Consider the following 23,777-nt stretch of genomic DNA (forward strand, 5'->3'; position numbering starts at 1 on the left):
TCCAGCGCTGGCCAAGACGGCCACCAGCACCGCCTAGGACACCTAGCGAAGCAATCAAGTACCTCCAGACGCTCTGGGAAGAGCCAGAGGACTTTGCCGCCTTCCTAGAAATCACAGGTTTCTATAATACAATATATAGGCCTCACTAGAGCCTACACTTGTAAGACTTTTCCTGTCTTCCTATTTTCTTTCTTTCTCTTCTCTCTTTCTCTTCTCTCTCTTCTCTCTCCTTCTCTTCTCTTTCCTATGTCCTCTATACTACACACTCCTTAGTAAGCATCAGCTACGACAACTAAAGGCGGATACACACCTACTGCACAATCATTTCAGTGGCGATCAACAGGCGGAACGACCACTACTAGACCACTACAATCATGTAAATAAGAATAGGCATCCTAGGCATAGTACGGCAAGCCATAGGCATAGCCCGTCTACATGCCCCAAGGGAGGCTTTATATATAGACGTTAAATACAACTCACTCACTCACTCACTCACTCTTACCAAAGATAAGACCAGTGCCCAAGAGCCCCACGAAGATGACTCCGTACGCGGCTTTGGCCATGACAGGACGAAGCGAGCCGAGCGCGGGTGATGCGACTTGCTCGCCAGATAGTGCGTACACGACTGCAGCAACAATCACATAAATGGATGTCGTCGCGCACTTCTCGATAATGATAGCCTTTGGGTAGTCGCGGGAGGGGTTCTCCATCTCCGCCAAGACTGTCGGGAATGCCTGGTTACCGCTAAAAGCAAATGCAATGTTGAGGAATGCAGAAACAGCTTGCGTAAAATTCGGGCTGCCGATAGCCTTGAGTTTGAGTGCCGCTTCCGGGTTCCGTGGGCCTTGGACGCCCAGAATGATCATGACCATGAGGACGGCCGCGAAGACGGAAAATGTGCAAGGCCACGAGGCCCATGATACAAAGCGCATGCTTCTAGGTACGCACATAGCCCACATGACGACGGCCGCGACAACTGTGAAGGCAACCGTGCAAGTTGCGTGGTCGCTAATCGTGTTGAGACCGATGGAGATGGTGACGACAGCCGACGCGCTGATGAGCGCCATGTTGATGAGAAAGCCAATGGCAAACACAGCTTCAACCCAGGGCCCACCAAGGACGCGCCCGTAGTCAACAATGTTCAGCATATAAGGATATTTTCGCCAGTATTGAATCAGGTTGTAAGCAGTATACAGACTGAGCATGCCCATACCAATGATGGCCACGATACCTGGGAAGAAGCCAAGCGCGTTGAGCGCACTGGGTAATGACAGAATGCCAATGCCAATCTCGTTTGTCATGAAGATGATGACGGTTTGGGCCGTGTTCAGCTTCTTGGCCGAAGTATCGTTGGGGGAGATGCTGGCATTTCGAATATCTGTGACGTCGCCTACGTTTGTGTCGTTTTGAGATGATGCGGAATCGAATTTTTCAGAGTCTGCTATGGTCTTATGTCGCAAAGGGTCTTCCGGGTCGTGTGTCGGGTCTGCTGCAAGGGTGATTGTGGGTCGTTGGGTGGACATCGGGGGAGCATCAGTAGCTTTGGGCTTGTCGTTGACATCATGTGTTTGTTGCTTGGGAAAGTTGCCATGGGCAGACGAAAGAGGCTTCCCGTCCATGATTTAAGAGGCAATCAAGCACTTACGCCTGCATATACAGAGTTGGAAGAATGGGTTTAGCGGAAAGAAGTACGAAGGAATTGGCAAAGATTGGGGTTGAACTGATGGCGCTGGAAAGATGTGAAGATGCAAAGAAGTTATGAATACAAGTAAAGAGCGAGATTAAAGGGTTCGGCGCAGTGTGGAGAGGCCCAAGGACTTGGTGAATTACGTACTACCAAGGACGGTAGCTTGTCGTAGCGCGTCACCCAAAGGTTGCATCCCCAATCGGGACTGTGCATCAATGGCCAGATAGTGAAAATAACAGGGTCTTTCTCCCGGCGTGGAGGCTGGTGGTCCGTATATCCACTTAGGGCATGTGGGTCTCTCCAGAAGCCGTGCAAACGAGGCTTTTAGTAAGAGAATAGCTGCTTAGCATTGTGATTTGCAAAGTCGAATCGACCCGCACCATTTCGAAACGCTGCCCAACGGTCCCATGCAGTCGACCACATGGTCGAGAGACGTGGTGATGCGGAGAAAGGGTCCCAATGACGTCTGACGTTGATCTTCTTCGGGAGTGACCGCACTAGCGAGAGCGCCGAAGCAGGCCGGCCTTGGTTCCCGAGATTGGCCGTCGTCATGGTTTGGCTAGGCAAGAGCAGTACGCTGGTTGGTCGCCTTATGGGTTCAGTCTCATGTCAGTACAACATGCCAGACTGGAGACCGCGTACGAGAGATGGCTTCGGGAATGCCAGGGGCACCAACAACTTCCGGTGCGCTATTTTCTTCCAGAAGATGAAGCGAAGATGGGTCTGACAAGGACATATCCGATACTTGAGTGTTGCATTGGCCCTGAAGGCAAATTTTTACGCGATCAAACATTGGCGCAGGACAAACGTGCATGTTCACCCAGTCAGAAGTGAGGCGTCTGAGTGCCAAGGACATGTTAGTGAGGATTGGAAAGAGACAAACAGCAACCGCTGACCTTAGGGTGGCCTCGCACCCGGTAACAGCGAACGTAGTGGATGCCAAACGTGGTACTTTTGCGGGCACGCCGAGATTCTTCCCAGAGCTTGTTAACGGTGCTAGGCGAGGCAACGGCGCTGTATCAACAGGCATTGGTTTCTTGGTTTGAGGTACCCCTCAAAATACCCGGATCTTGACGGAGAAGCCAAGCAGTAGTCGGGTGAGGGAGGTATGGGTCCACATTCGGAACAAAAGAATGGGAAGCTCTGGCTCCAAAAAGCATCCCCTTATCGCTCTGGGGCAGGTACATTCAAGGGTGTGTAGTACACGCCGGCTGCATGATTAGCAAAGCGCGCGAATGAGAGTCCTATGTGGGAGTGTTGAGGTATTGCGTGGGACGTATGTAGTATTTCTGTGGCGGTGGCATCCTTTCTCACGACTCCAATGGCTCTCGAGTGGCACGGGCAAGACGTCAAGCGAGATGAAAGGCCCTTTTTCCAAAACCAGGACCTATCAAAAGAGTCGATCGCTGAAGAATATGTATCATGGATATTGAGATAGGAGGAGCTGTCTGGGGGGTGGGGAGGAGTGTGGATGCGCAAGATGGCGGAGGAGAGAAGGTTACGCGTTCACGTGAGTCAAGCGCCAAGATCAAGACTGCCGATTTCCCGACATCACATGGGCGAAGCGCGCAGCCAAAGCCACACAACGCTGAGCGCTATGAACAGATTTGTATAGGTGTGTGAGCAGCGCCTATGCAACAAAGGGGCCGAATTCTCAGTTGAAGAGCATCGCGCCGACTGCGTGTACTGGATTTACTAAGTAGAGCAATGCCATTGTAGGCGCAGGCGTGGCTAGGGCCTCCCGGCTTGCGTCACTCCTCTCGCACCCGTCGTTCCGGATGGGAGACGCCAAGCCGCGTGGACCCCCAATCGTCGTCATCGCCCTCTCGCACTGGCAGATACCAGACAACAGACAGCAGACAGGAGGCAAGGCAGGCTGCCCGGGAGCAGCAAGCCCGGCTACTCCCTGCTTGGCATATCAACGCCCTCCCCCAGACTGACCAGACGCGAAAAGACGAAACAGAGTCGGGCTGGAACCCGTCTCCACCCTCTCTTTCCTCCCGTCACCCGCTGCCGTTGTCCGCTCTGCCTTTTTTCCCATCGTTTGGATCGAGCGCGTATTGTTGATCGACTCAGCCTGCGGCCCCCATTTCTTTTTTTGCGCTCTGTCCGTCATCAATATTGTCTTACCATACGCCATTTGCGTTGTTGCTTGCCAGTCGCTCTTTACTCCTCTCCACATACACCCACAATGATACCCCGGACTGCCCTATCGGCGCTTCTCTACGCAAGCACCGCCTTTGCTGTTTGCACCAAGCTCGAAGACTGTCCCCAGTTTGAGTCTCTCAAGACGGACGAATGCCAGACCTTCCACCACTTCCTCGCACGCGGCTCTACCTCTCCTTACCCGGGCCACGTCATCGAGACTGTCGGCAAGGTCTGCAATGCCCTCAACACCAAGGAGAACCCAAAGGCCTGCGGCTATGAGGATGTGCAGTACTGGGCCATGAACGGTGGAGAGAAGTGGTGCATATCATCGCACGAGGGTGCTATGAACGGCGCCGAGCAGATGAGAAACTACACCCAGAGGTGTCCAGACAGTCACCTGATTGTCATGGGTTTTAGTCAGGGGGGTAGTGTCATGCTCGATGTCCTCGGTGGCGGTGGCGGTCCTCTCTGGGGGTGCGAACAAAAGTCGAATCCGAACATGAACATCACCAGTCCTCCAGGCTCAAAGAGTGTGTATCACCCGCATGATCTGCTTCTGCTTCATATGCTAACTCCTTTCTAGTCGCAGCTGCGCTCGTCTTTGGCCCCACAAGGCGCTCCGCGAACCAGTCTTACACCCATGGCGGCGGCCAAATCTCAGATGGCGGTGCTCCTCGAACAGCGGAACAGCTTGCAGGCCTCGAGCCCTATGCCGATGCCGGTATCCTTCGCGAATACTGCCAACCAGGCGACCCCATCTGCGCCCCTCATACGGATAACAAGGACATGTCCAAGCACCTGAACTATTTCGAACGCTACAGTGACGAGGCAGCCGAATGGGTCATTGATCTTGCTAGGAAGGCTGAATCTGGCGACAGGACATCGGATGCGAAGAGCATGCTGCACCAGACCATTTCGCATCCTATTGCGAACGTCTTCATCGTAATCTTCGTGCTGTTCCTCGTATAGTAAGTCAATCTCTCACTCCATCACAATCATACCATAGATGCGCAATAGACATTTGGGGCCATTGAAGACTTGATTTTTTTTGCCAATACATGCATGAATACTCATACCGCACAGTTTTGCCGTCAGGAAATTCGCTGTCTGGAAGACGACTCGCTCTCCTATATATTCACGTGTCAACACTACCGAATCTGTCTAAGCAAATACGAGCCGCATACCCAAGTCTTTGCAACAAGCATTATGCATACTTGGCAATTTAGATGGTGGCGCCCTGCACAGCCCGCCTTACCGGGATAACTGGGCGAAGCGCCAGCTACACCATGGATCAAGGAAAAAAAATAGATTCACAGCAAGGTAATCCGAAAAAAGAAGGGAAGAATAATCAAGAGAGAAATTTGGGGGTACATGCAAATGCTTCATATTTTGTTGTAATTTGCCCAGCGCCTAGATACCCTTCACTGTAGCATACTGTATTTTCGATAGCATACTCTATTACTAGCCGACTGGTTTCGGCGAACCAAGATATTGAACTTTTTTCATGAGGTTCTTTTCTATCAGTTTGGAGCAATATGTGGGAACATGCATTGCAATATCTATCAGATGTTGGGCTCCGTATCTCGAGTCCACTTCGCATTATGACTTGATTTGGCGATAGCGCCTTGGCATAGATACTTGCTACTCATACGCTCTACATACCATGTGCTGATAGGCCAATATGATGTGATTGTGCCCGTGTACTTCTTTGCTTCTTATTGCATGGTATCGAGATGATCATGCAAAGAGCAAGGATAGGAAAGGAAAGCAGAGGATGAGAGGGCATGGGTACATGAATAAGGCGGAAAGTTTATCATGACTTGGCTGTAGTACGCCCAGGTATCTGGTATCACGTCTGTCGTGCTACACAATCTATTTTTCACTCCATATCGCTTTACTCCGCGTTCTGCTATGGTTCAATCACCCGCTGCTTGTTACACTGATCCATCCAAGAAAAAGCCCGTCGTGAGGAAAAGCGAGATTCTGGAGGCGGTTCTTGAAAGGTTGTCCGTAAGTTTGTTCAGAGTAACGAAGAACTGGGGTACTGAGAAGATCAGCTCATGCACGCAACAGGCCTCGAATGTTTATTTCGAGTTGGGGTGTGGAAACGGTAGATAGGGGTTGGCTGGAAATCTGCAGGTATACGAGTGAACCGTACAACTGACATGAACTGGTCGCAGGTCGCGAAACTAACAGTGCTGAAGCGAGGTTTGCCACCCGCTAACAGAAGCTTACAGTTCCCTTAGTTATCGCCGCTTATCACTCATCGCCAATATGCTCTGGATCTAAAGAGACCCGTGGTTTCAACAGCCATGATACTAGTCGTAGTAGTAGGGGGTTAAATACTAACATCGGGATTTCCCACGTGCTGACCATGGGGAAAACCACTATCATCCACTAGGCTTGTATGAAGACTACGATCATCGTGTTCAATTTACAAATCGCCGGATCTAAACGGCGTCAACACGAGATGCAAAAGCACAAGACACAGATTGGGAGTGCATGCATGGGTATCAACCTCGAGAATGACGTAAATTGGGGTCCAACATGTCAGTAAAGGCACAGTCGATTGCCTGAAGTGTACACGCAATCTCTGTATACGAGTCATACTAAGTGAATAGGCATGGTTCGGTACTAGCAGAGAGGGGAAAGGCTTTGCGTTCACGATCTATCGACAACTTTATGCATAGTTTGCAAAGAGTCGCGCGGAGAAGGAGTCGGTCGGAAATTTCTTTAGTCCGCATGCATGCACCCTGGGAGGGCGCTAGCTGAATGCTCCGCTCGCTGCTAGTAAGCCCAATGGCGCTGGAATGGACTCATGGAGGCCCTTCTCCTGAGCAGCACCTTGCAGTAACTGTGTATAGAAGATATGCTATTGTATGTCCTCTTGCCTCAGTGCATATGGGTTTGAAGAATGCAACACAAGTGATACCAGGTCTTCGTGCACGCAAAGTGTCACGTCACATGTCGATAAGATAAAGCATCACGGGTGGAGATGATATGGTTGATCAGGGGTAAAGCACGGACGCTGCCCAAGTCACCCTTGCATAATAGCATGCACATCTACAACTTCATTTGCCCATTCCGTTTCATAAACAATTCAAATGGCTTAGTCCTTTATCCTCTAGGTGCAAGAGGCGTGCACATAATAGCTAGCAAGGGCCCCGGATTCCATAGCCGCGGTTTTTCTAGCTTTCACTCAAGTCGCCCGCCCACCTCCTACTATTCAATCATCCCTACGCTTCCACGCGTCGGAGGGAGAGCAGTCATGGCCTTTGTCGCTGCCTTGTCCGATTTCTTTAGTTGCGGTAGGACGAGAAAGGCGCGCGAGCCTCCATTGGATCCCAACGACACAACCTCCGAACCTGTCACCAATGAAACTGATACACCTACACTTGCGCTCCCACCCATTGACGAAAAAGCAACTTTGGATGTCGATGTCCGCGAACCAGCCGACAAAGGAGGAGATGCTGGTCGCATTCCCAGCACCCAACAGCCAGATGTTCGACCAACGTCTACCAGCCGGCACCATGATTCGGCAGAAGATAAAATGGACATGTTCGTAGTACAAGAGAAGGCCAAACCGAGCGCTGGATGGGTTGTTGAACAACGAGTCCTCGTCACCGCCATGCCCTCTGCTGTTACGGAAGAAGCAGAGAAGACTGCGTCCGTGCCTGAACCGGAGTTCGAGGCCGCTACCATCACCCCACCTGTTCGCTGTGCGACTCCTGAACAAGAGCCTTGGAACTCTACACCAGTTGCTCGCTCAGCAACACCTGAGCTTGCGCCTGAACCTGTCCCTGAGCCAGTGGTCTCCATCGTGACCCCCACCGTCCGACCAGTAACACCTGAGCCGGAACCCGCGGACATTGTGTCCGTCCGTAGTGCGACGCCCGAGATTGAGGCCATCGTTCCCCAACCCGCCATTCCTGAACCGGAGGAAATCTCGCTTTCGGCATCTGAGGAACTGGTGCCATCTATCCCGGAACCCGAAATTGTGGTCCGGCAACTCCCGGCCGCTAGCAAGAGGACTACACCCGTGACCTTCCTCAACATGCCTCCTGGTACGTTCGTCTCTTAATTATGTCATGGGAAAAACGCTAACAGTACGCAGAGGTACGAAACAAAATCTACGAGCAGATGAACGAGGATGGTCCTATCAGAATGTGCCGCTCTGACGATCCTGCCTTGGTGCTTCGTGATGGTGAATCTGCGTGTGCGCAGCGCCGTCAATTCTACAACCTTACTCAAGTGTGCCGGGACATCCGCAACGAATTCTTGCCTGTCTACGCGCGCAAGACCGAGTACATCATCGACCTGTGGGGCCAGAGGACCAACCTTTCCAAGGTAGAGGCCCTCAAAGCCAAGGTTTCCATGGATATCGATGCTGCCTGCTTCGACATGGAGCCCATTGACCTCCTCCCACTTCTCCGATGCCTTGTCCGCGCTGGCCGAACCGACTGCCGCTTCACCTCGACCGAGGGCGTTGTATTCAGGAGCATTTCAGAAATCGTCGACGAGCTGAACAAGCTCCTCCCTGCCACCGACGGCAGCAGCAAGAACTGGCTCGAGGCTATCAATGGACCCATGAAGAGGATCGACCTCCACCTCTTCCCCCACGACGACATCCGACAGTACTACCGATTCCGCGGTGCCGAGCCCCTCGTGCGCGTAGTATACCCATCCGCCAAGAGCGAGGAATGGATGAAGCGGGCCTCCAAGTCGCAAGAGTACGAGGCCTACCTGAGGAAAACCGGTCTCGACAAGTTTGAGATGCACGTCGTTATTGGCCATGCCTCTCGACGAACCACCAACGAGGGCCGTCTGCCTCTTGACTGGCGCATGAGCTACCAGCTCCGTCAATCCATGGACCGCGCTCCCCGCCTGTCCATGGAGATTGCAGCAGCCCGCATGTCGATTGACCGATCGCCTCGCCGGTAAATATATTTTTGATGAAAACTTTAGCGTAAGGGCATGTTGATACTTGATTTCTTTCTGGCGTTTTTCTTCTTCATGATTAAGATTTGATGTATGAGTTCAGACGACTACGGTCGCCTAACAGGATACGAGGGAGGTTCCGGTGCGCACACATACCCCAATTTTTAGCTTGTAATGTTTTTCCATTAGGGAAGAAGAAGGGAGGAAACGTTGTGATTTGCGCAAGTGGTGCATAAGGAACTTTTCCATGAGCTGATGGCTTTTGTTGGAAGCTGCTACAGGACCATGTCCTGTTCGCATCTCCATCCCCTTTTAATGTTAATTTCTTTTTAACGCCCTAAAGACATATCTTTTGCATCCGTTCTTTGTGAATCTTTCCCTTGGCTTTGTGGCTTGAAGCGCACGGATGAACAGGCGCATATACCTGTAATGTGCTTTTAGCTCACTAACGGTGTGTTTTAGGAAGCTACTAACATGTGAAGTTGGAATTGAAGGGTAAAAATTCACTTCAATCCCAAAAGGGATCCCGGCAAAGGCAAATCTCCAGTTTCCCATCTCCACAACCCCCCAAGACTCGCAGCGGACAAGATCTACTCCGAAAGGGCCCCAAATCACACACACACACACACACACACCCCTCCCCCGCCCATGCAAAGCACGCCACGTGCACCTTGGCAAGGCATCATTTTCCCGCATTTTGCTTTTGCTTATCGGAAAACCAGCAATCAATCTAAATTATACCAGCCTCTATGTTCGAAAGCGGACTTGGTACCTGCCCGTTTCGTCCTTCTGGTCCGGAGTCTCCATTCCATTCGCGCCTAGTAACCTGTCGCTTGCACACGGCACCTGACGAGTCGCCTGGCACTACTTTACAACATGCACATAGTACAGGAATGTTTAAAATCCCTTGGAAATAAGTGCCCTGGGGTAAATTCTTGCTTCTTGGCTGCGCGTCGAAACAGTGACATGTGGGACCCCACCAATCACAGCGCTTTGTGATGGGCCTCGTCAGACGGTGGTGTTAACCTTGTTATGGCATTTCTTCCGCCATGCCCCATGGCGAGTTTTGACATGTGGGGTTTTTTTGTGCAGAGAACATCCATGTATAGGGCTACATACTATGTATGTACCCAAAGTCCTCCAATCTTTTCGGGCCTTGTTATGAGACTTGGCAGGGCTAAAGAATGGTGCGGGTAATGAGTGCCTCGTTGTGGATATAGTATGGGAAAGAGGGTACAAAAGTGTCGTCTTGTCCGTGAAAGGTAGCCATGTGCCGCTCGCTCGACTCTTCTTTCTAGGGCTACCGGATTGGCAATTTGTTTGCCTAACTATCCCTTTGGCCTTGCTATTCGCTCTCTCTCTGTTGGCTGCAGCCCAATCGAGATGCGTTGTCTCGCCGCCCTCACGACGCTGCTTCTTGCCCCGACTGCTGTCTTTGCAGCTTGGGGCTACACGGATGATGGGAAGAACTATGTCATTGACACCAACGCTAATCTGGTGGTCAAAGTCAGCAAATCCAACGCCGACTTGACTTCGATCAAGTACCGCGGCATCGAGTACAATGGTCAGAATGGAAAGAACTCGCATGTCGAGTCTGGGCTTGCACCCGGCACTGTTACTATCAAGCAGTACACTTCTCCAGCCAACATCATCAAAGTCACCATGAAAGTTGGAACTCTTATCCATACGCTCGTCTTCCGCTATGGCAACCCGAACGTGTATATTTTCATGAACAAGAGGGACACGAGCATCACCGTGTCACGTTATATCGTCCGCATCCCTGCAAATATCTTCAAGAACAATGTCAACGAAGATACTGACTGGGTTCCCAACGGTGCACCGGCTATCGAGTCTGGCGATATCAACGGCGTCAATGGTCAGACATGGTCGAAGCATTACTCTGGAAAGAAATATGGTCGCACGATGGACTACGACTATGTCGGCTACACCAACAATAACGTCGGCATGTACTTGATTCGCTCGAACCACGAGAAAGCGTCCGGAGGTCCTTTCTTCAGAAGTCTGATACGTCGCGGCGGTGATGGCGGACCAGATCTCTACGACATTTATCAGTACAACATGGGTTAGTAGACTTTCACACTCCGTTTATCCAGACTCTGACTGATAGATCACAGGCCACACCGACCCCATGCGACTCGGTCTGCAAGGCCCTTCAGTACTCCACTTCACCGACAACGGCGCAGCACCCAACCACAACCTCTTTGCCCGTAACGCCAACTGGGACTGGTTCGACGCACTCGAAATCGAAGGCTGGGTTCCCGCCAGCCGCCGCGGAGCCGTAGCCGGCGTCGGTCTCGCCAACATGAAGAGCGGCTTCCAGTACGTCGTGGGCCTCAAAAATGACCAAGCCCAATACTGGACTATCGCCACCGGCGCCTGGCGCATCGGAAACGCCCTGCCTGGCACTTACACTCTGACTGTCTACAAAGGCGTAAGTAGCATCCCCAAATCACCCCTTCCAAAAACCCCTTAACCAATATCTCGCACAGGAACTCGAAGTCCACACCAGCACCATCACCATCGCCGCCGGCTCCACCGCAACCCGCAACACAATCACCCTTGTCGACCCCAACGACACCCCCGCCATCTGGCGCATCGGCGACTGGGACGGCACTCCCCGCGGCCTCCTCAACTTCCAAGACACCCCCATGAAACCAACCTACATGCACCCGTCCGACTCGCGCCTCGCAAACTGGAAAGTTGGAAATTTCATCATCGGGACGACCCCAATTTCCGGATTCCCGGCATATATCTGGAAAGATGTCAACAATGACTACCTCGTGTATTTCCGTCTTACCGACGCACAGCTCGCCCGGCCTGCGAAGATCAGGATCGGAGTGACGCAAGGACAGGCGGGGGGACGCCCGACTGTTGCGGTGAATGCGTGGGTTGCCAAGCTACCGGCTGACAAAGGGCAAGGGGATACGAGGAGTTTGACGGTGGGGACTTATAGAGGAAATAACTACGTGTATGAGTTTGAGGTTCCGGCTAGTGCGTGGGTGGCGAGTGCGAGGGAGTATCAGATTCTCAAGATTACGGTGATTTCGGGCAAGACGGCGGCGGGGTATTTGAGTCCGGCGGTGAGCTTTGATGCTATTGATTTGATTGGGTTATAAAGGAGGGGGGGGAAGGGGTGTGGAGTGTTAGATTTCGCCTGTATATATAGTTTGGGGTGTTTGTGCAGTGGTGTGTACATACAGTTTATGTAGTTACGTGTAGAAGACATGGATGTTCATATGAGATTCTACCAACTTTTTTTTCGATCCATGTACCAATCAGACTAACATCTAATGTTCGAAGCTATCTACCTAGTTAAAAAAACGAAAGCCATGAACGAAACAAAAGCTCAAGACTAACTGAGAAAGCGCACGTGGGAACACGAACAGTATGAAACTCTAAATTTCTGTAAAAAGAAACCGCTAAACTACATCATGCTATTCTCATGTGATAAAATACTATCAAACTATCCCAACGCCCGTGTCGTCATTCTTTTCGCCTCAAAACACCATTGACCCGCTTCCAATGCAAGCTCATGCAATTTTCACACTCATATCCTCTGTATCTCCTGTGACCAGCCCTGCACCGTCTGTCCCTCAGGAAACATACTATGAACGACCTTACCAGTCTTCGTATCGTAATGCGCGCCTGGGGATAGTTGCATGGACGTGACCCTGGGACTTGGACCAGCATTGCCATTCTGTCTCAAATCCAAGAACTGTCCACCTCCTTCATTCATTTCTGGGCGTTGAGGCTGAGAATTTGACCTCATGCGGAGATTCGATTGGTCGTAGGGATTGGGCATACGAGTGTCGGGCTGGAAGGTTGCTGCACGTTGTGGATCGGAAGAAGGGGGGTACCATTGGCTTCTTCCTGTTGTTGTGTCGACGTAATACCATCGCTGGCTGTGCGAATCATAGTTTTGAATCCAACCGGCTGGCAACATGGATCCGGGAGGTGGGTGATGTCGGTCATGGGTAGGAGCCGGGCTTCCGGGGTATCCTCCTTGCGATGACATACACCCGTGCTGTCGTGATTGGCTCATCTGATGATATCCATTTGCGCGAGGCGGTGATCTGTTCCCGCGCTTCTGTTGCTCGAACTTTTGAATTTGTTTCGTGATGTAGTCGTCTGCGCGTTGAAGGTAGGCGTCGAATGCCATTTTAGCGCAAGATCTCGGTGCTAACTCGATATGAGACCTGATTGCTTGATCGGTATATTAAAAAAAAAGGCGCTGGACCCAAAGTAGTAATCTTTGTTCGAGAGAGACGCTTCACAGCCACATCTCGGTGGGAAGCCTACCGCCATATATAATAGCTCCCGACCCTTTCCCCACGGCATGCGTCAGCCACTCTTGAGCCACATGGAACCAACAGCACTAAACACTTCACAAAGCTTGACTGGCCGCGCCATCAGTTTGCAGTAATTTTGCAGGCGGCGCCACATTTTTCCCTGGATTAGTTTGGCTGGGATGGCGCATGCAAATGTCCGATTGGTGCAGGGGGGGGCCGTACGGAAGAAACGGGATTGTGGCTCTTGTCATGTGGCTTCAAGGCCCATTAGCTTGCCGATTTCCGTGGCGTATGCGAGCAAGCGCGGTGACCACTACTAGTGTTGTTACAGACCGTTGCATGAACAACTGGTTTGAGTGAATAATCCATGTGCATACTTTGCTGTTGAATTCAAAAAAAAGTCGTAGTCAAGTCTTTATCGGTGTCTTGTCGGCGTTCCTTTGATCATCCCGCCTCGGTGTCTCTTTATGAATCCCTGACAGAATAAATATAGCCCAATGATAACGGAAGAAGAACGAGAAGAAAATATCACGCACATGACACCCAGGCCGAAGGAATCCTGTACCCCCTCCTGAGCCGCATTTGTCGGTCAGCGACACGCAAACAGCTCTCTTCTTCATGTCTGTCATTAGCTGCCGGAGCACTATTTTGTGAGGTTAGGTTTCGAGACAGGGAACACAAGTACAGAGAAGCACAAGCTGAGAAAGCTTATCGGCAAACTCGATTTGGGCGATTGTTCAATGCCATCGTTACTTGATATGTGTTCGACCATACTGTCTGTCGCAAAGGTAGCGCTAAGCCGGGTCCCAGGTTATTCTCTAGCGGTGTAATCGTATTCGATGGACGGTGCTGATGACGGCAGTATTAAGTACCCCAGGCACTGATGTAGTCTTTTGTAAAGTTTGAAGGAAGACGACTGAATGTTCTAGCCTGTAACTGCACAGGAAAACTTTTTTTGACGCGTTCATTTTTGAACGGTGTGACTGGCGTTATCATTTCGCTTCACTCCCTTAAACTGTCGATCAAGATGTAGCCGCACCTTCGTCAGCCGACTCATTGCTTTTGTCCATTCGTATTCCGGACCGTTGCTGCCGTAGGTCGGCTCCCACATTCGACATGATCTGCTGTTTGTTAAGTAGCGGAACCAATGAAGACACTCTAATCCTCAACCAAGAGAAAGGCAGGGCTCCTCAGCGCGAAATCGTATCCTTCTTGCAGTCATGACGTCGAGGGCACTTGCATAAGCGGTAACTATGTCAGCGAGTTTGGGTAGCCAACCACTCTCCGACAATGTCCGCTCGTCACGCTCTCTGCCTTGTATGTTTGCGCCTACAGGGAACGAGCGGAAGCCAGTCTCAAATCGTCAGCCTTCGTAAGCTTGAAGAAACTTCGACTTCATTCGCGTTATCGTTGCCAGCCTCACAAGTCCATTGGGTCACGGATATGACATCAACGTCACGTGAATTCGTGGATGTAGTTGGGTCAAACATAAGATGATGTTGTAGGGCCTCCCAAGCCCAGCCAAAGCTACTTTTGATCCGATAGAAAAAGAACGACCACTCGCATAGGCGTATCACACAAATCACTTTGATACCTTTATGAAGTCGCGTCGGAGCCACTTTGGCGCACCCCGTCTAACAAAGATCATGTCGTTTTCCGTGTCGAGTCCCAATGCACTGAACCACTCGTGCGCTTCTTCTGGTACATGCGGAAGCCTGGTAACGGATATCGCACACTTTTTGATCCAAGGAGTTGGGCACTTAGGATCCAGGACCAGGCGCATTCCGAACACACTCGGTTCTTTTAACTCGACACTCTTGAACTCGTTGTTGACTGCGGCTCTCCATTCTGGTTCATAGCCAAGGAACAATTCGTTGAAAATGGCGCCACCTTTGCCGTTGAATTCAAAGTCTATGCCAGGCGTATTGAAGAGCCTGGCCAAAAGAGGCCGGATTTCGATTGGTGTGTCATATTTGCCACGCCGCTCTACGTCGGTGCGAATCGTAAGCCAAGCGACAATGTTTCCGCGGTCAATGACATTTGATCCAGAAGTTGGGTAGATGACATCGAGGTATTCCTGCGCATCACGCATGTGTACTGAAATGGCGCGATCCTTCAGGTACAATGGGCGAAACTCCTTCCGCGTTTGGCGAGAAACCTGCGTCAAGCTATAGTAACCACGCGCTGCCCAGAAAGCATCAGTTGTCGTTGTTGTGTTGCGTCGGCTCACTTCCTTTTCGATGAGACGGTCCTTGTCATATGCGCAAATTGCATATATTCTGTCGCGCACCTCTACGCGCCTGTAAGCTGAGAACGCATCATGCCGAGGTTGTTTGCTGTACCTAGCGGAAGGTCGGAAAAGCCCGCAAACCTCTTGTAGTTAATGGTAGAAGGGTTGGAGGACATAGTGACACTCATTTTGTTGAAACTGTCACCTTTTGCGATGCGCAAAGATTCTCTTGGGGTTTGCGAAGATTGAGAAGTGATGCGGAAAGGGAGGCATATTGAGGAAGGTGAACAGTGGACAATCCTCTCCCTAACCTGATTAGGCAGGAGGCAATCGGGCGCCGTAAGAAAGATACGTAATTTTGTTGCCTCCTGAATTACCAATAATAGTCTCCTAAATTGTGTCCGGACGAAAATAACCTGTTTATTTAGTAGTCAGGAATTGCATCTGTCGTGCGTTGTTCGCCATCATTTTTCGGACGCCTACCAGGAAGTCATTGTGTTGGTGGCATAACACACCGTCAATCATAGGCCACCCACCTCGTAGCCCATAGATTGATGATTCATGCCCCTTGACGGTTGGATAGCTTCTGAATCAATACAGCCACAGAATCCTGCAAATAAGTGAAATATACTTACAACGCATTTGGCCAAAAGATGGCGATGCCGCTAGTACCTGACATCTGGTTCAGAAATGTCACTTGTCCAATCGACACCTGGGTTTTGTTCCATTCTCACTATTCAGCATTTTTCTTTTTTGATTTTCTATTGCTTGCCGTTTCCTCGTACTAGTCCATAAGCGCAACTCGGTGATCTGACACAATAGCGGCTCTTCATGGAAAGTTCGATTCAAAGCCCACTGCTTCCACAATGCCGACATATTTAATATCAATTGGTTCATGACCGATGATGGGGAATATGCTCAAGCTATTCGAAGAAGACTGCACTACGAGAATCTGAACCGCGATCCTGTCATGCGGAAAGTCGCTTGAGCTTGGGAAGGTGCTTAGGCCCAGCTCTATGATTAAAAGTGAGAGGGAGCTCCTACCTAATTTGACATGTATTTTCGTAATCAGCAGCGTCTCCAGAATCAAGGGAATGTTCATACTGTGCTGCTTTTTACATCTGGCTGTTACCACTAACCAATCCGCAACTACCATACGCAAGAGCTGGGGACACAATGTCCCCCTTGATCGCGAAGTTAACTCCTCAGGCCCATCATGTTTGTTCAATCACTCAATATTCTCTCAGTAACACCATAGGCACAGAATCGTTACCCTGATATTCGTACCATAGACTCTATCAGTCTCACTCAAACGACAATCGACATGGAAGGAACCCCTGCCAGGTCTTCGAATCCACCAGCCCGTGGGGATTCAAAGAGTCCAACAAGAAAATTGGTACCAGAGGAAGATGAAGCACAGTGTGCACCACCAGAGCAGTCTCCATTCGCAGAGCAACCCCTGGTACCAGAAGAGTCTCTGTCACCAGAGCAATATACACCACCAGAACAGTCTCCGTTACCAGAGGTCTCACCATCACCAAATCTTTCTCCGCTACCAAAGCAGCTTGAATCGCAAGAGCAGACTTCATTACTAGATGAGCCTCCATTGCCGGAATACTTTTCATCGCCAGAACGATATCTAATTTCAGAGCATATTTCATCGCCGAAACAGGTTTCATCGCCTGAACAATGTGCACCGTTAGAGCCGCCTCCACCAGCAGAGCAAACTTCCTCGCCAGAGCAGACTTCGTCGCTGCCAGAACAATCCATATTACTAGAGCAACCTCTACCGTCATTTCAGTCTCCATCGATAAATCCGTTTCGTTCACCTGAACAACCTTCGTCCGTAGAGACGTCTCCATCGATCAAGATTTCAGAACCCTCTAACCGGCCGTGGCCATCCGAGCTACGTTCTTCAGCAGGCCTATCTCCTTTACGAGAAGACCGCTCTTCTTCACTAGGCTTCTCCCTATCGCCCGAAGAATATAACTCGCGAGGCCAGCCACTCCCCTCGCGACCTTCACCCTGTCTCCTCCCCTCTCCCGCCATTCCATCCTCCGAACCTCTCATCCCAGAGCGCTGCTCCTCCCCAGCCCCCAAAACCACTCTCGAAAAGCTCCTCGAATGGCCCATCCCCGCCACCATACTCTCAATGCTGAGCATAGACAACGAAACCGGAGAATTCTATCTCACCCACACCGACCTCCTCTCCTACTTCCACAACCACCGCGAGGAAACAAACGTCCCCACCACACCTTTCCTCAACGGCCCTGAAAACATCCCTACCATAATAATGGACCTCTCGGACCTTCCCTCAATCTCCTACCCCTTGCCCTCCATCGACCTCCTCCCTTACCTCCTCATCTACACACGCTGCCCAGACGTTACCTTCCGCACGCGCGGCCCACCCATCGTGCACGACCGCATCTACAAGTTCTTCATCGAACTCGTGATTCCGCGGCGCGCCTTCTGGACACGATGTATCGCGGATAACCTTGGGATAAGGGAGGTGAGGATTTTTTGTGAGTGGGAGCGTACGGTGGATATTGTGCTAGACCCCGGGAGTAGGTGGGCGAGGGATTGGAATTGTGTGCCGTGGATTGAGTGGGGTAAGGTTAGTAAGGTGAGGGTTTTTACGCTTTGTCTGGGGTTGAATGTTAATAGGGCGTTTGGATGGGAGGGGCATGTTGTTGTTGGGAGTGTGGAGGGGTAGGGGGTGTAGATTCTGGGTGAGCGGGTGGTAGCAGGTGGGTTGGGTGAGACTGGGTACGCAGAGTTTGGTAGTCTGGCAATCGCGTTTTAGCCAGGCTCTAGAGCTGACTCGTTGAGTTCGAGATTTGGTTGCTGTCCATGGGCTATGGTGGCGTGGCGAGTGGTCAATGTGAACGATGACAGTCGATAACTACTAGGATCTTCTTATTCATCAGCTTGACAGGCCTCTAGACTCGCAATTACCTGGCTCTTAGAGGTTGTATATCACAAGAGCTTTCCAACATGACGACATTATCAAATTAAAGCTAAGCTTCTTTTCTTTTAGGGAATCCTGCTTGACGCCATCTTGTTTGTCAAACCTGCGATGGTATTTTGTAAAGTCATTTCTTTAACACAGTACAGAATATTGTTACATAAATTGGCTAATCGAGCTGCTCAGCATCATCTGAATACCTCTGCATGCGTCCCTAGATTCCCACACCATAAATAGGATGTCTGGTAACCCACATATCCACTGTCAAACCCCACGTGCTCTGAGACCTGTGCTTGACCCAGTTGGCGCTGTTCACACCAGGCAACCTATTTTCGTAAACTTTTGACCTTAGTACCGTCAATGGAACCTGTCCAGTTCGCATGTCCCATGTTTACACCTGAACCAATGCTAGGTCTGGTACCCAATAGATACCAACGGATCTCTTCCGGCAGCCTGTTCACTGTACATCCACCTGAGAACCCCTGAAATGTAGGTGCGACCCTCAACAGGCAGAGTCATCTTAAACGACGTGAGCCATTGTTGCGCACGATTCCTTCTATGTAGATCATCGGCGGATATAGGCTCGAATTTATTTCCAGTGATTCGAAGACAGTACCAGACCTGAGGGACGTAACGATTGATGCTCACACGCAGCTGAGCGGAAGCCTGAGGGGCGACGATCTCGGTGTGCGGCAAAGCTGGAGGCTGCCATGCCAATTGAGGTTCCAATTGCGAGGGATGATTATCTTCAACTACTTGTGCTTGGGATTGTACTGATTGCTGGTGCAAGAGCTGTGTGCTCGTAGGGCGCAATCGTTGGTCATTTTGTTCAGGTTTGTTGCGGGCGGGTGTATGAGGAGGCGAATGTTGGCCTTTATTTGCCTTTGTGCTTTTGACTCGTTCAAGAACTCTTGTGCTGAAGTTGTGGATATCCGCAAGCGCCTTGGCCTTTTTTCCCGTATCGGTAGAATTTTTCGCAATATGCCAGAGCCCAGAGAGGTAACGTCTGATCTGGTTGCGCGTCTCGGGCTGAATGCACTGATATCGCGGGTCATGGACTATGTCATTGGGCTGAAGCATATCCACTCGCGATGCTTGTTCTGAAGAAAAGGGAATACAGGATTGCTCCAAGACAGCGGCAGAGTGCTAAGTGAATTTGTTAATTTCTGGACGAATAGAAAATGATAGCAAAGGCAAACTTACTGACTGCGTCTGTATCAGTGTATGGAGCTGCTGTCGGCTTTGTTCATGTATTTCTGAAAGAGTACGAGGATGCCGCAGAAAACTTGGCTGATCGATTAGTGCCCTCGTCTGATTGCTGCTGTCGTTTCCGAGGCAGTCATCGAATGCTCCCCTATGTAATGCAGATTGACGCCTAGTAAGAGTATCTGTTGCTAGGCCCGATCTAGTCATCGGTCGGCATATCTGAGATCGCGACCGTACGTTGCGAGTGTCCTGGATCGGTTGCAGTATTGGCGTTGGATAGATCAAAGGATGCAGACCAGGCTCTTGAGCGACCACGAGGCGTAGATCTGGGCCGAGTAGATAATCACTATAGGCTGGAAATATGTCACAGTCGCGCTGCCACTCTTCCCAGTCCTCATCACGGAAAGGCATTGCTGCTGTAAGTGGGCCTCGCTCCTAGCAGATGGCGTAGGTGTGGTGGCAACAGAAAGAGTTGGTACGCATGATGAGAGAGCCCTTGGAGGGAGGGCCTTATAAGGTCGATGGAAGAGCCGAGTGCAAGTGAAAGAGAATAGAGGAGTGACAGTGAGAAGTAGAGCAGACGTGCGCAACGCACCTTCCTCAGCCGGGGGACCAAAGCCGTTTGAGGTGTGAATGCATACGAATGAAAGCACCATCAATCTTCCAGCTGTTTAGCATGAGGGCAACAACCATGACACCTTGCATATGAGCAGCTGAGCAGCTGAGCGTGCCATAGCGCGCAGATGATTTTGTTAGGAACCGGCAGCCGTCCACTACGCATTCAAGATACACTAGGAAGCAAACATGCCCTTCAAAAAGACTGACATGTCGGTCTTGGCGATTTCGCATCCACGGAATCCGATACATAATGGTGAAGTTAATTCACTGGCACAATGCCGGCACGATCTTTAACACAGCGATAGCCAATTCCTAGTCTAATTAACTTGATTGATGGTACTCACCTATACATAAGTGGAATGCCATGGATAGATCCTGGGCGTGTGGGTTGAACGATATATCCTAAGCGGGAAAACAATGGGCACAAAGACAACGAGGACAAGAGCAAAAGTTGTGGTGAAGCCATATGCATCTAACCGTGGGGTTTACTGTACTTACCCTTCCGTGCAAGCATGTGACAGCATGACGAGGGAACAGAGCAGTGTTGCTCTCAATAAGGGATCAACGAAGTTGCAATCGACCCGTCCTCCAACTGAGCCTCAGCTGTCTCCCAGGATAGTCTTGGTATAGAGTTGGGGAACTTCGGAAGATTGCCGAATGTAAACCGAAAGACAGCCGAGCAGTCATCCAGCATCCTACCCAGGCAACTTCGGCGAAACCAAGATCCGATGCCCCAAGAAATGACGCCGGATCTCCCATGACCCCACCATTCTCGAGTAGATCTTGAGCATTGTGCCACAGTCATTACTGCTATCGCGACTTCCCCTCATTCGCGCAACCTTCAAAATCAGAGTACAAATTTCATCCTGCAATGGCGGACCCATTGCCAGCACTCGAACCCGAAACCCTCGAAGCGCTTCAGTCCCGACACCGCAAAGAACAACGCGATCTTGTCTCACGTACAACACAAAAGAAAAAACAAGCCAGTAAAAAAACGCGAAAGGGGGTCAACGAAGAATGCGAACGATTAGAGAGGGAGTTAAAAGAGCGACATGAGTATGAGCTTGCCATTCTGAATGGAGATGCTGTACAAGAGGAAAATAACGACAACGAACCACCTTCAGAAGATGAGACACAGGACGTTCAGGAGGATATAGAAAAACTTACAATTAATGGAAAGAGTGCTGAGAGCAAGGAAAACGGTACCACGGAAAACACTGCTGGGCCTAAAGCAAAGAAGCCCAATCGCGCCAAAGCCCGCCTTGCTCGTCGGGCCGCTGAACAAGCTTCCATGATTGCCGATGCCGAGCGCGAAGCTGCGAATGCACCAAACCCACGGGAACTCGAGAGAGAACGCATGGCGACGCAACTGGACAAACACAGCCTTGCGCTTCATGAGATACGGGCGGATGGACATTGCTTATATGCTGCTGTGGCAGACCAGTTGCAGACAAGAGAGCTGGGATTGCAGCCGAGAATAGCTATCACAACGATTGGAAAAGATGAAAAGGGTGAAATCGACAAAATAGAAAGTTACAAGGTCGTCCGACATGCAGCGGCAGACTGGATACAAGGTCACGCCGATGACTTCGCAGGGTTCATGGAAGATCCACTGCCTGAGCACGTTCGCAAGATTAGAGAAACTGGTGAATGGGGTGGCCACCTGGAGCTTCTTGCGTTGGCTAGGTCATATGGATTAAGGATTTGTGTGCTGCACAGCGATGGAAGAGTGGACAAGATCGAAGCTGACGACGATGTTACAGAAAAGAAGGAGATTTGGTTGGGTTACTATAAACACAGCCATGGATTGGGAGAACACTACAACTCACTGCGCGTGGCTGGTTGAACAACATCTAGCAGGACCAGTACATCAGCAGCATACCTGATGTGTTCAATGCCACCTTTGTTCCTCTGGACAATCTGCTTTATGCCGCCACATACTCACGCAGTCCCTTACAAGACCTTGAATGACGCCGATCTCGTGTGTCCGTCTGGGAGTAAAATGCGCAATTTTAACTAGCGCATTGTCTGCGTCTTCTCGGTCTGTCTTGGTCACCACGCCCTGATCATCATACGAAATATCCCGACCTGGCTGTCTGAGAAGCTCTGTATGTACAAGGGGTGGCAGCGACCATGGCGGTCCACCTGAATTTACAGGCTTATGGGTTGGGAACTCAAGACAAATTAGGACGCCCCCCGTGCCTGTGTTGTTTGAGGATGACTGGCGGAGAAGCTCAGTCATACGCGACGCCCACTTGGGACGGAGCGAGGGCGGGAGAGCACACAGGAACTGTGCATGGTGTCAGACCCATCGAAAACAGTTGCGGGGATGCTACAATTAGCACTCACAGTATTGTCATAGATAATATCGAAGCCCTCATCTCCATCCCATCCATCAACATCTTTGAGCCAACCATCGTCAAAGAAGTCACCACAGACAACCTTCATCGCTCCTCTTCCTATCTTTTCATCCTTGATCGCATATTCACCTTCCAGGGGTCCTTTTCCGGGATCTGCTAGATATTTCCGAGCAGCTTCAGCCGCGTGCGAGGATACCTCTAGTCCGTAAGCATCGTAACCGTATGCCGCAAACAAAGCCACGTCGTATCCTTTTCCGCACCCCGGCACTAACACCCTCCTCCTCTTCCCGTCATCCCTCAGTGGTCCGGGGAGAGATACATAACCTGCTGACTCGCTATTTGGTGGGGGTGCGCCTAATGATGGATTTGGGTCTGGAGACGAGATAGGACGGGATCGCTCGCTAAGGACGTCTATCAGTGCGGGATTGGCATGACCCCGGTCCCATGGCAGAAATGTAGCCTCTCGCCAGAGGTTGTCCCAGCGGTTGCTGTGATCCGAGTCGGGTGCAGAAGAGAAAAGTGTACGGAGACGATCCTGATTCTGGGTTGCCATTGTGGAAATCCCGCAAGACCGCGAAGATACCGAGTCTGAATGGCAGTGTTCGTATAACCAGGGAGGCTGAAAGCTTTTGACAGTTGGTTGTCCCGAATGAATTCAATGCGGGGTGTCTGCAGCTGGTCGGTAACACTTTCAGTGCGATATCAATGATTCGACGAGGTCTTTTTCCCGGCCCAATAGAAAGATGATAAAAATCACCACCAAGCCTGTCTCTCTGCTATTGAGCAATTGAGGTAATCGAAGAGCCAGTTGTAGATCTTTGGCACCTGTTACCTACTTTTGTGGCGCCGATACGACCCCGCTGAAAATGTTAAAGTGTGGAAACGGTGGCGCCAACCAATCTGGACCGCGGAGATGTTCTACTATCCTTGATTTGTTGGAGGGTCGCCGAGGCCAAATGGTCGAATCATCTTGATGCACGATCGCAATGCAACAGTGTACCACGGATAAAGATGCCTTGGGCGTTGACCTCGTACGAGATCGCTCGCCATGAGCAGGATACACGGATTGTCGCATGCATGCATCCTTCCAACCCAATAGAGCACGACGTTGGTCATCAGGTTCGAGTAATGGCCGCATGGTGCAAGCCGGCGTCCTCGGCATTCACACTGGCACTCGCAATGTGCAGTCGATAGGTACCCAAGAGTCAATTGCTCTAATATTGTCTCTAGCTAGAGAGCACTGAAATTTCTTTGCGTTCATTTCCGATCCACGCTCATCGCAGCACCGGAAGAGGCAACACATCCGCGTTAGTGA

General features: G+C 50.7%; 11 protein-coding genes across 11 annotated transcripts in view; 5 read left to right on the top strand and 6 right to left on the bottom strand.

Moving 5' to 3' along the window:
* COCSADRAFT_195682 (uncharacterized protein) overlaps positions 1-1,622 on the bottom strand; it is a gene marked incomplete at both ends in the record, with an annotated part of 8,093 nt that extends 6,471 nt beyond the window's left edge. The window contains one exon of the mRNA XM_007696945.1: positions 503-1,622. Within this exon, the coding sequence (XP_007695135.1) occupies positions 503-1,619 (1,117 nt within the window). The remainder of the gene's footprint in view (positions 1-502) is intronic.
* Positions 1,623-3,444: 1,822 nt separating this feature from the next.
* COCSADRAFT_32609 (carbohydrate esterase family 5 protein) lies at positions 3,445-5,375 on the top strand. The gene is made up of 3 exons (XM_007696150.1): positions 3,445-4,365; positions 4,419-4,803; positions 4,919-5,375. The coding sequence occupies exons 1-3, from the start codon at positions 3,879-3,881 to the stop codon at positions 4,998-5,000; spliced, it is 954 nt and encodes a 317-aa protein (XP_007694340.1). The 5' UTR covers positions 3,445-3,878; the 3' UTR covers positions 5,001-5,375.
* A 1,623-nt stretch (positions 5,376-6,998) lies between these two features.
* COCSADRAFT_132344 (uncharacterized protein) lies at positions 6,999-9,060 on the top strand. The gene is made up of 2 exons (XM_007696946.1): positions 6,999-7,899; positions 7,950-9,060. The coding sequence occupies exons 1-2, from the start codon at positions 7,104-7,106 to the stop codon at positions 8,774-8,776; spliced, it is 1,623 nt and encodes a 540-aa protein (XP_007695136.1). The 5' UTR covers positions 6,999-7,103; the 3' UTR covers positions 8,777-9,060.
* A 1,096-nt stretch (positions 9,061-10,156) lies between these two features.
* On the top strand, positions 10,157-12,021 carry COCSADRAFT_186740 (polysaccharide lyase family 4 protein; the record flags this gene model as incomplete). Its single annotated transcript, XM_007696947.1, has 3 exons — positions 10,157-10,856; positions 10,909-11,225; positions 11,284-12,021. The coding sequence occupies 3 exons, from the start codon at positions 10,157-10,159 to the stop codon at positions 11,908-11,910; spliced, it is 1,644 nt and encodes a 547-aa protein (XP_007695137.1). The 3' UTR covers positions 11,911-12,021.
* A 21-nt stretch (positions 12,022-12,042) lies between these two features.
* On the bottom strand, positions 12,043-13,450 carry COCSADRAFT_32611 (uncharacterized protein). Its single transcript, XM_007696151.1, has one exon. It carries the CDS (start codon positions 12,951-12,953, stop codon positions 12,342-12,344), a length of 612 nt encoding a protein of 203 aa, XP_007694341.1. The 5' UTR covers positions 12,954-13,450; the 3' UTR covers positions 12,043-12,341.
* A 1,215-nt stretch (positions 13,451-14,665) lies between these two features.
* On the bottom strand, positions 14,666-15,489 carry COCSADRAFT_78855 (uncharacterized protein; the record flags this gene model as incomplete). The annotated part of the gene is made up of 2 exons (XM_007696948.1): positions 14,666-15,375; positions 15,426-15,489. The coding sequence occupies 2 exons, from the start codon at positions 15,487-15,489 to the stop codon at positions 14,666-14,668; spliced, it is 774 nt and encodes a 257-aa protein (XP_007695138.1).
* A 1,236-nt stretch (positions 15,490-16,725) lies between these two features.
* Positions 16,726-17,121, bottom strand: COCSADRAFT_46659 (uncharacterized protein; the record flags this gene model as incomplete). Its single annotated transcript, XM_007696207.1, has 1 exon — positions 16,726-17,121. A coding segment is annotated over one exon (396 nt), but the record flags the coding sequence as incomplete, so codon positions are not given.
* Positions 17,122-17,465: 344 nt separating this feature from the next.
* On the top strand, positions 17,466-18,026 carry COCSADRAFT_76489 (uncharacterized protein; the record flags this gene model as incomplete). Its single annotated transcript, XM_007696949.1, has 1 exon — positions 17,466-18,026. One exon carries the CDS (start codon positions 17,466-17,468, stop codon positions 18,024-18,026), a length of 561 nt encoding a protein of 186 aa, XP_007695139.1.
* Positions 18,027-18,644: 618 nt separating this feature from the next.
* Positions 18,645-19,895, bottom strand: COCSADRAFT_342075 (uncharacterized protein; the record flags this gene model as incomplete). The annotated part of the gene is made up of 2 exons (XM_007696950.1): positions 18,645-19,424; positions 19,482-19,895. The coding sequence occupies 2 exons, from the start codon at positions 19,893-19,895 to the stop codon at positions 18,687-18,689; spliced, it is 1,152 nt and encodes a 383-aa protein (XP_007695140.1). The 3' UTR covers positions 18,645-18,686.
* A 940-nt stretch (positions 19,896-20,835) lies between these two features.
* COCSADRAFT_215867 (uncharacterized protein) lies at positions 20,836-21,970 on the top strand. The gene has a single exon (XM_007696951.1). The coding sequence runs from the start codon at positions 20,974-20,976 to the stop codon at positions 21,946-21,948; it is 975 nt and encodes a 324-aa protein (XP_007695141.1). The 5' UTR covers positions 20,836-20,973; the 3' UTR covers positions 21,949-21,970.
* Positions 21,971-23,154, bottom strand: COCSADRAFT_215861 (uncharacterized protein). The gene is made up of 2 exons (XM_007696952.1): positions 22,452-23,154; positions 21,971-22,392 (listed from the first exon to the last, which is right to left on the bottom strand). The coding sequence occupies exons 1-2, from the start codon at positions 23,013-23,015 to the stop codon at positions 21,994-21,996; spliced, it is 963 nt and encodes a 320-aa protein (XP_007695142.1). The 5' UTR covers positions 23,016-23,154; the 3' UTR covers positions 21,971-21,993.
* Between the last annotated feature and the right edge of the window lie 623 nt (positions 23,155-23,777).

This window comes from Bipolaris sorokiniana (genome assembly GCF_000338995.1).
Source record: "Bipolaris sorokiniana ND90Pr unplaced genomic scaffold COCSAscaffold_1, whole genome shotgun sequence".
Lineage (NCBI taxonomy): Eukaryota > Fungi > Ascomycota > Dothideomycetes > Pleosporales > Pleosporaceae > Bipolaris > Bipolaris sorokiniana.

Coding starts and splice junctions, on each gene's coding strand:
- COCSADRAFT_215861 (XM_007696952.1), bottom strand. CDS start 23,015: ATGGCAACCCAGAATCAGGATCGTCTCCGTACACTTTTCTCTTCTGCA. Junction 22,393..22,451: donor ATATTATCTATGACAATACT/GTGAGTGCTAAT, acceptor CACCATGCACAG/TTCCTGTGTGCTCTCCCGCC.
- COCSADRAFT_132344 (XM_007696946.1), top strand. CDS start 7,104: ATGGCCTTTGTCGCTGCCTTGTCCGATTTCTTTAGTTGCGGTAGGACG. Junction 7,900..7,949: donor CTTCCTCAACATGCCTCCTG/GTACGTTCGTCT, acceptor AACAGTACGCAG/AGGTACGAAACAAAATCTAC.
- COCSADRAFT_32609 (XM_007696150.1), top strand. CDS start 3,879: ATGATACCCCGGACTGCCCTATCGGCGCTTCTCTACGCAAGCACCGCC. Junction 4,366..4,418: donor CAGTCCTCCAGGCTCAAAGA/GTGTGTATCACC, acceptor ACTCCTTTCTAG/TCGCAGCTGCGCTCGTCTTT. Junction 4,804..4,918: donor TTCGTGCTGTTCCTCGTATA/GTAAGTCAATCT, acceptor CATACCGCACAG/TTTTGCCGTCAGGAAATTCG.
- COCSADRAFT_32611 (XM_007696151.1), bottom strand. CDS start 12,953: ATGGCATTCGACGCCTACCTTCAACGCGCAGACGACTACATCACGAAA.
- COCSADRAFT_215867 (XM_007696951.1), top strand. CDS start 20,974: ATGGCGGACCCATTGCCAGCACTCGAACCCGAAACCCTCGAAGCGCTT.